The sequence below is a fragment of the Zonotrichia albicollis genome, chromosome 1, assembly GCF_047830755.1.
Source record: "Zonotrichia albicollis isolate bZonAlb1 chromosome 1, bZonAlb1.hap1, whole genome shotgun sequence".
Classification (NCBI taxonomy): Eukaryota; Metazoa; Chordata; class Aves; order Passeriformes; family Passerellidae; genus Zonotrichia; species Zonotrichia albicollis.
In genome coordinates, this window is record NC_133819.1 from 14,039,549 (window position 1) to 14,048,779 (window position 9,231).

At 37.6% G+C, this 9,231-nt stretch overlaps 1 protein-coding gene across 14 annotated transcripts in view; it reads left to right on the plus strand.

Annotated features, from left to right (window-relative positions):
* Positions 1–5,705, plus strand: part of PARD3 (par-3 family cell polarity regulator) — a 443,154-nt gene extending 437,449 nt beyond the window's left edge. For all 14 annotated transcript variants that reach the window (XM_074558690.1, XM_074559146.1, XM_074558909.1 and 11 more), the window contains 2 exons: positions 86–213; positions 3,603–5,705. In XM_074558690.1, the coding sequence (XP_074414791.1) occupies positions 86–213; positions 3,603–3,996 (522 nt within the window). In that variant the 3' untranslated portion in view covers positions 3,997–5,705. The remainder of the gene's footprint in view (positions 1–85; positions 214–3,602) is intronic.
* Positions 5,706–9,231: the final 3,526 nt, after the last annotated feature.

Here is a 9,231-nt window from a genome sequence, read left to right on the forward strand (position 1 = left end):
GTATTTGTACAATAGCAACTTAAATGATAGCTCTTTTGTGGGTGTTTTCCTGCTTTGTTTAAGACACTTTCATTTTGTTTTGCAGCCAAACACCAAGACATACTCACAGAGTGGCCGGCACTCCGTGTCAGTGGAGGTGCAAATGCAGCGGCAGCGGCAGGAGGAACGGGAGAGTTTCCAGCAAGCCCAGCGCCAGTACAGCTCCTTGCCCAGGTATGGGAACCCCCAAAGCTCTCTGTGCCTAGGAGCCTGCAGCTCATTTCATTTGTGGTGGAAAATGTCAGACTTTGTGCAGACACTTTTGTTCAGCATTGATGTCAGGTGGAATGTATTCACTGTGGAAGAGGCATAGAATTTCTTAAGTGAGAGCATGTGGTAGCTGAGAATTGCTTCAGAGAATTTCTTCAGAGCTGATTTCAGGGGAATTTGATGACATTCAGCACCCAATAGAATTGAAATATTTAAACAAACCTATTCTTTGTGGGACACCATCCAGTTTAATTTTCTGCAATTACAAAAGTCTCCTGAGCATGACATGAGGTGTCCCATTTTGATATGTCAGATGATTTTTTTTTCTCTTGCCTAATTCCTTACTGGGTAGAAATTCTATCTTTGAGATGTTACTATGCAAAAAAATTAAAAGGGGAAAAAAATTTCAAGACCTCCAACAGAAAAACATGGAACTGCGAAAATCACCCAGGAAACCAAAGGTCTTCAAGTCTGCATATATACATTTTTTAATAGATATAGAATGCTGAAAATTAATTGATTTTTTGTGTAAACAAAGCTATGTTTTTTTAAAATAGTAGGTGTTTTAAAGGACTAGTTGTTTGGGCAAAATGGCTTTTACTTGATATTTATTTTAAGAATTAATAGAAGTTTAGCCAGCTTGTATTACAAATTAACTCTCATAGTTAAGCATTATGCAAATAGTCTTTGCATTTTGAAATATCAGCAATGGTTGAATGGAGAATAATTTACACCAGAGCTTGGTGTCAAATTGCTTTCAAATAAGGCTGTATTATTTTTCATGACTTGTGTGGAAATGGTGTGGGAAAAAAATTTGTTTTGACAAGATATGTTTTACCAGGTCTAACTCTTTTTTTGGAAAGAAATATAAGCCTTATAGCAAAGTTATCTAGCCATGAACTCTTATCTTAGCAGTATCTTTGAAAATAAAACAGTTTCAGATTTTCAAATGCTTTAACACCTTTCAGTGTAAATTTTTTTCTGTTAAGTTTGGAAGGTGGGGAAGGGAAATGTAAAGTTCCTGTGTTTTCTGAGATGGTTAGTTTCTCATCTTGAAAATCTTTATATCCCCTCTTCTTTTTATCTCTGCCTTCCTTTGGAACTGACCACACCTATTAATGTCATATTGTTTCTCCTAAGAAATTTTCTTTCAGTTATGCTAGCCCCGCTCAACCATGTTAATTTATAGTTTTAAAACTATTATGCTTAAAACTTGCTTCCCATGTTCACAATGGCTGGTAGCATTTAAAAGTTGGAATCAGTTGCAGTGCTGTTCAGTGGCAGAAATTAAATCTCTAAGGTGAAAATTAATCTGTAAGAAAATTAATCAACAAGAAATATGAAAAATAGATCGTAGAACAGCTCATAGAAATACTTGTTTTGAAAAGAGTTACTGAGAACTTTACTCAAGGTGGTTTTCAACATGAGAAATGGCTAGCAATCTAGCAATGCATGTTACTGTGTAATTAATGATAATTTAATGGATTCGTTTGAGCTCTCTGGGTGTTTCTGCTGTGCTGAGAGCAGACAACTGCAGGGCTAACGTTCAGCACTGTAAATACCACAGTACTCCTATAGCAACCTGGGGCATTGAGTTCTCCAGCTTTACACACTGTTCCTACACTGTGACTGATCTTTAAAGAAACCCTACTGTTACTCTGAAAACTCAGTGTTGCAAGCATGATTTTGTAAGGATTGAAGTTTGTACACTGGCTTCATTCTTGAGCATTGTTGCCTTTCCTGTGAATTCTCTAAGAGCCTCCTATTTTTTCCCCTTTGCACATTCAGATCTTTAGTACTGAAGGCAAATAAACTCTTGAGTCAATTTTAAAGGAACTTCCCAGAAAGACTGGGAAAGTGTGCCAACTAATTTTGAACAAGTACCAGAAAACAGTCAGTAAATTAAATTAGTTCAACTAGTCATCCTCTTGTCCCATGTGAAACTGTAAGAGCAACGTTTGACTCCATGTTAATTTTGTATTACTTAAAATTTATCTTGCTCTAGATCAGGAACCTGACAGTTTCGTAGCCTACAGAGGTTCGTTCAATTTGCTCTTGTTCCAGGGAGTGATAAAACATGACTCAGAAGCATTGTTGCTTTGGCAAAGTTGGATATGAGATTACCAATAACAGCTATAAAAATTTTGTAAGAATTTACATTATGTTGTAACTTTTTCTGCAATAATTCACATTCATCTTGCATAATATTTTTCATCCAGAGGCCTCAGCATCAGTTATGAAATAAGATAGATATGATAATTTTCAAATTATACATGTAGAAGGAAGATTGCAAAAATGTTAGGTGACGTTTTACTTTTAGTAATGGTAGAAAAATTTTCCAGTTCTCCTGTCTCTCCACTGCATATTCATTGGATGAGGCTACACTGTCATATGTGATGACATGAAAAACCAAGCCATATATAAATAACTAAATTATTTTCTTATTGATTTATGTCGCAGTATATTTTATTTTATTGCTTGATTCTCATACTCTAATTTTAATCTCAAAGTGGGTATCTCTTTTGCTGCAGCACAAAATTGTTTTACTTTATCACCACCAATCTTATTTTAAATTCATACAAGCATCTAGCAGTTTGATAGTAAATTAAAGTTATTTCAAAACCATAATCTGTCTTCAAAATAATGTGGTGATTTATTGTGAAAAGAGATAAGAATTTGTAATTCCTGTGTGTATTTGGCCTATTTATCTACTCCCTGGAACCAAAAAATGAGTAAAAAATGTTATCTCTGCCTCTTCTTTTATGAAAGCTATAGCAGACTGGGAAACACTCCTTATAGCACAAAATTCCTTAGTTCTGGACATGGGAGGAAGAAACTGGAACTACCTCTCAGTAATGGGCTTTACCTTCTGACTTGTGCAGCGTTAGGGCAGGTGTTTTAAGGATCTGCCTGTTGCACTTGATTAAATAATCAAGTGTCAATCTAGATTCGAATCTTTCATGAGTGACTTTACAATTGCTGGCTGTTACCTGCATTCTTAGGAAGCACAGAAACACCTATGGTCTTTCCTAGTCTGCAACTGAATTGTAACACTTTTCTTGAGAACATGAGGGTAATTGTAGCTGGATGGGTTTTCATGGCATATTCCTCCTGCACAGGCCTAGAAATATAGTTCAGCTCTCTAGGAATTGTTCTCCCAACAAAAGAGACAAGAAATCATTTTGGGGCAGAAGAGAACTGCGACTCTAGAAAGTGACTTCTAGAGAATGCCATCTCTGGGCAAAAGCTGATGGCGTGGCAGAAGCTGTTTTCTTTACAGTGATTGTTGTCAATAACAGTCAAAGGTGAACCAGAACATTTGTCTTAAAAACCTTTTTCATTTTTCTTTTCAGGCAAAGCAGGAAAAATGCCAGTTCTGTATCTCAAGACTCCTGGGAGCAGAATTATTCCCCTGGAGAAGGGTTCCAGACTGCGAAGGAAAATCCCAGATATTCCAGCTACCAGGGATCAAGGAATGGCTATATGGGGGGACATGGCTTTAATGCCAGGGTGATGCTAGAAACACAAGAACTGCTCCGTCAAGAGCAGAGGCGGAAAGAACAACAACTGAAAAAAAAAACTTCTTCTGAAGGGCCTAGCAACTATGACTCATATAAGAAAATTCAGGACCCTAATTATGCCCCTGCTAAAGGTCCTTTCAGACAAGACGTACCGCCTTCACCCTCTCAGGTAGCAAGGCTGAACAGATTGCAAACACCAGAAAAGGGAAGACCGTTCTACTCCTGAGGTGAAGAAAAGGAGGATCAACTTACCATGCAATAAGGAACATTTTCATATAAAGACTTCTATTTTGAAAACTTTTTACGCTGATGGTACTAAGGAATATATCCGTTTTCTATTTCAGTGCCTTTGGAAATCTGGGCAAAGCATTGGTGGGCCTTACGTCTTTGCCGTTCTGTCCCAAGTGTTGAATCCATGGAAGGGCATTCCACCATTTGACAATCACAGTGGAAGTGAGCAGCGCTGTCCCTGCCTTCCCAGTTCTGTAGCCCAGTCCTGTAGCTGTCAATGGCTTTTTGCTAGGATTTGTTGTAATGTGTTTTACTTTGCAGTGACTTATTACACCATAAAACGTGGCATAAAATTAATGAATTTGAGGTTGAAGGAAGCATTGACATGTCCTGTATTATTTCTCTCGGGTCAGAAGGAGGTGTACATATCGCTCTTGAGTGGATAAGGCTGAGGTCTACTCTGAATTGCAGTTGGAGTTCTGATATGTTTTATGGTGGAGTCATTACCAGTCTTTGTTGATCAATATTTAAGTGTCTATATGCTGAAAAACTATCCTTCTTCTATTATGCACATACGCACTCTTTTTTTTCTCTCTCTCCCCACTCTGAGCTTATTAAAAAAGCCTTTATCCTGACTCATGAGGAAAACAATATTAAGCTTTCAGTTATCCTGAGAATCCTGTTCCAATTGCCTTATAATCTTAATGCACAGTCCATTACAAATGAAATAACTGGAGAGAGATTATTTATACAGACACAGGGAAGCCTTTGATAAGTATATTTCACTATTTTATTAAAGATGGGAAATTATGAACACACATGCAATTGAGTTCTGCTTTGCTTTGCTTCTAAATTAATTTGGTCATATGACATTTGTATCTGGGAAAAGAACTAGGGAGGGTGTCGTGTCAGCTCATCTAGTACACAGTAGTCTTTGGACAAATTTTGGAGATAACTCCAAGTAAGAGCAGAGGAAATCAAAGTTTTTCTTTGGATCAAATACCTGTAAAGAGAACAATTCCCTCTTTTTAGGCATTGTGAATCTTTGTGGACAATTTCCTTTGTGCTTCCATATACCATGTTGTTACATTGTGATGCTACATTAAAAAGAAACCTTTAAGTACATGAATGAGAGATAAATGGAGAAAAGCTGTTACACATCATCCTGAAAACATGTCAGTATCCAAAAATTACTAAGAAAATGATTGCTCTAGCAGAGAGTAATATTTGAATGTTCATATGGGATATGAGAATTTCTTTTGCAGCAGCTGTTTTTCTGTTTGTTGGTCTGAACTTCATGTATTGTAAAAAATATAGCTGGGTTGCTGAAGTGCCTGCAAATCCTGATGTGAAAAGGCTTGAGAATGGATCTCAGCATATTGTGTAAAAAAAGGAGAGAAAGCAAGAAAAAAAATCATGTATTGCGTGATTAAAAAAAAAAAAAGCCTATTTTTTTTTACTGGCACATTTTATTTTTGCGCCAACTCATTTCTAGAATGTATGTGAAATATCAGCACACATATCTGTGTCTTTTATGCCTGTTTGTTAACAGTTTTTGTTGTTAATAATGTACTCCATGTTTAAAAGTTCTTACTGTAAGCACAGTGACGTTGGATGACAGTAGCTTTTTTACGCAGAATTTACAAAACTGTGTAAAATGGCTTTCCTTGTACATATGAAATTTAGAATAAAAGGCTGTTTCCATCCTTGTCTTGGTATTGCCTGTAGACCCCTATGAAAACTGCTGCACACACTGAGTTCAAAAAATTCCCAACAGATGTTGTTTTATACTATCCCTAATGGTTTGTGTGTGTCATCCTCTGAACATGAGAAGAGAAGAGAAGAAAAAGAAAAAAGAAAAGAGAAAAGAAAAGAAAAGAAAAGAAAAGAAAAGAAAAGAAAAGAAAAGAAAAGAAAAGAAAAGAAAAGAAAAGAAAAGAAAAGAAAAGAAAAGAAAAGAAAAGAAAAGAAAAGAAAAACGAAAAGAGAAAAGTTTACAGCCCATCTGAGCACCTGAAGGCTGGCCTCAGAGGCAAAACCCACATTGTTAAATGTGTTGTGTTATTTTAGGGCACACCTATGACATTTAAGAGGCACATTTTTAAGACTAACCTCAGTGGCAGAAATCTTCTTTTCTGTAGCATGGAGTCCTTTGCCCAAGGACAGCACTGTCAGAAGGACACCCACTGCAATCTGGCCAAATCCAGGTGGGTGTTCAGAAACCCCTCTGCATTTTTTTCTGTGTTTTGGGGTCTGATGGGAGCCCTTCACAGGAATGTTGGCATGGTGGAAAATGGCAGAAGGCAGATTTATGAATAAAGCAATATTTACAGTGCCAATAATCCTCTGTTTCCCCCATTAGTATTGGAACTGAGTCTGGTTTTCTCCTTCTTCCCCTCATTTCTCATTTTGTTGGTTACTGCAGGAATGTCAATCATGATTCTGTGTATGCATGACATCAAGGTGTTGCCATGGCAATAACAGTGTCAAATTATTCACTGTGACTTTAGTGTGGGATCTCAAGGGGAAGAGCAACAGGAGCTGTAGGGTGGACAGGCAGCTTTCAGTGCCCAAATAAAGTAAAGGCAGGATTTTCCAAAAGACTTAAATTGTAGTGTCTTGCATTTGGGCATGGGGAAATAATTGCATTTGCAGTTTTGCAGGCCTTGCTGTCTCATCTCCTGACTGCATTCCCAGATTACATAGTTTGGCATTTCTGCAGATTTATTTTCACTGGCAAATAATTGCAAGTGCTATAAAAATGCATCCACAGGAATAGAAAACAGGTTGAAGTCCTTTTCAAAACAAGGCCTTTGATAAACTGTTGTAGGAAAAAGGGCATGTGTTTGGAAAAGTATGAAGTACAGGATGTTTTATGTGTGAGGATGGCATATGTTAAAGTTTACTCTCCTATGAAACTCCTCTTCAAGGTGTTAACAATTTACCATAATTAGATGTGTTCATGAAAGAAGGCAGATGTTCTCTTTGGGCTGTGTCTGTGTTATGTTAGTAAAGAATAAGGTCTTTTTCTGGCTTTGTCACCCTGTCTTCTTCCTGACATAGTGTAGACAGGATTTCTAATATTAACTCCCATAAGTTGCAAAGGGTGATAAGGAAGTGGGAGGGAGATATTTTAATAGAAAATGACCTTTAGTTCTGCCTAGTGAATAGATTCAAAAGTTAATTGAGCTAACCACATTACTGCAGTAATTTGTTTGTGGATGCATTACCATTATGAGATTAAGTCTGTAACATTAGTATATTTGAGAATGGTCACAGGACAGACTGTAAGGGAGCTCACAACATCGAGGAGTGGGTGTACAGCTTGCTCTGCTGAAACCCTGAGAAAACCATCTGCAAAGCCTCCTGCATTTTATCAAAATAATTTGTTAATGCTATTGAAATTCCTTGGGAAAGTTTAATATTACTAATGCAGAATACTGCAGCCTTTGTCAAAAAAACCTATTTCCCCTCTTCTTATGGGCCTCCTTGGAAGCATGAGTGCAACCCTAGTGAGTTATTGCATAGGCCAGATAGTTTAATGCATGCTTTGAGAACTCTGCCATCAAAAACAGTGAAAAATGGCGTAGAGCCCAGCTGAACATGGCTGGAAAGTACAATTGCCATTTACTGCTGGCAAACAGCTGGAAGAGCAACAAAACAAAATTTAAGCCCATCATGACTGTAGATATGTGGCCATGACTGTAGATATAAGGCCCGCCTTTCAAAGCTGTGCTGATGTTTCAGTCACGTTCTCTCTGTTAATGAGCATCTGTAACACTGCATTTATCTGTTCTGGGTATTTTGAGAAGGGGAGGGTTTGGCCAGACAAGGAAGAGATGTGCCAGATTAGCAGTGTTGGCTAAACATAGGATATTCTTGAGTAATTCAAGCCTTTGAACTTGGGTTGTTGAGACTTAAAGTGAATTTGGCTATTGCATATCCTGGCTTGCAAGACTGTTTTCAAAATATTTCCTAATTCTATTTGCTGTGCCTGACTGTTTCTACATCTTTCTCTCCCAAGTCCTCAGTCTAGTTAATAATAAGCATTGTAAGGAATCTGTCAGGAATGCAAATGCAGAAAAAGACCTCATCTATTTATTATGCTGCTGTTGTGCCATTCCATCCTCGCCTTCCAGACTCAATTTAAAATTTGACTTTAGCATGGCAGAGGAAGGGTGAGGGTCAGAAATCCACAATGAGTGCCGATTTTGTGAAAGTAGGGTTTGTGTGTGTACATGGGAGAGGCACAGACTGGGTTAATTTGCCTTTAATTCATGTCCCTCTTCAAAAAATAACTTGTAGCATTTCTTCACTGTTTTTCCTATCTGTGCAGAAAGCAGCTATGATTTGATGCACATGGTCATTGTTTCATGCCTCCTTGTAATCTCTTCTAATTTGTATCCGCATCACACTCGTTTACATCTGCTGATTAATTCTCTTGCATTTATTTGTTTCTCTAAATGACATGCAATTCATTCATATCCTAGCTACTTCTTGCCAGTGATTGATTTTTCTCTCTTAGATTTGTAAACCTATTGTAATATTTTTCTCTCCTTAGGAGTAGTATTATCTTTTGTAATTTACACTTTAATCAATTTTAAAAACTGAGACTGGAAGCTTGAGTTGGGATTACACAAAAGCAGACTAAAGAATATGGCTTTGATTTCTATTCTGTGTGCAGTGCACACTTCCTAAGCACTTATAGGGACTGGACAGAATACTGTCTGAATGAGATGAAGAAAAATATCAAGCCTGGGATCTTTGGAAGAAAAAAAAATTAGGAGAAGTTTGGAAGATATTTATGCCCACTGTGTTCTGTCTACTGAGAAAAAACCAAAATTCCTTATATATGTGTCACTCTGCCTGACTGATGGTTTCAGAGCTCAAACTGACATGACTGTGGTTTAAAGGCAGATGGATGGAAGAGGAAGCCACTTGCACCATTCCAGAGGATGCCAGGACCTGCTTCCCTTGCAAATAGGCTCCTAAAATTCTGTTTTCCAATGCACATCTTACAGCAGCCTGGAAGTCTGGAATGAGCTTACATTCACAAATTGAACTCTCAGGATAGTGGCTGCAGTGACATCTGTCAGGGAGGGAGAGATGACAGCCACAGGTGATAACAGCTTCAGGTTACATACAAGATTTTAATCTGCTTGTTTGTTGGGGTAATCCTTGTCTAGAAAATTAAGGAAAGAAATGAAGAGGGAGGGAGAGGTGTAAAATG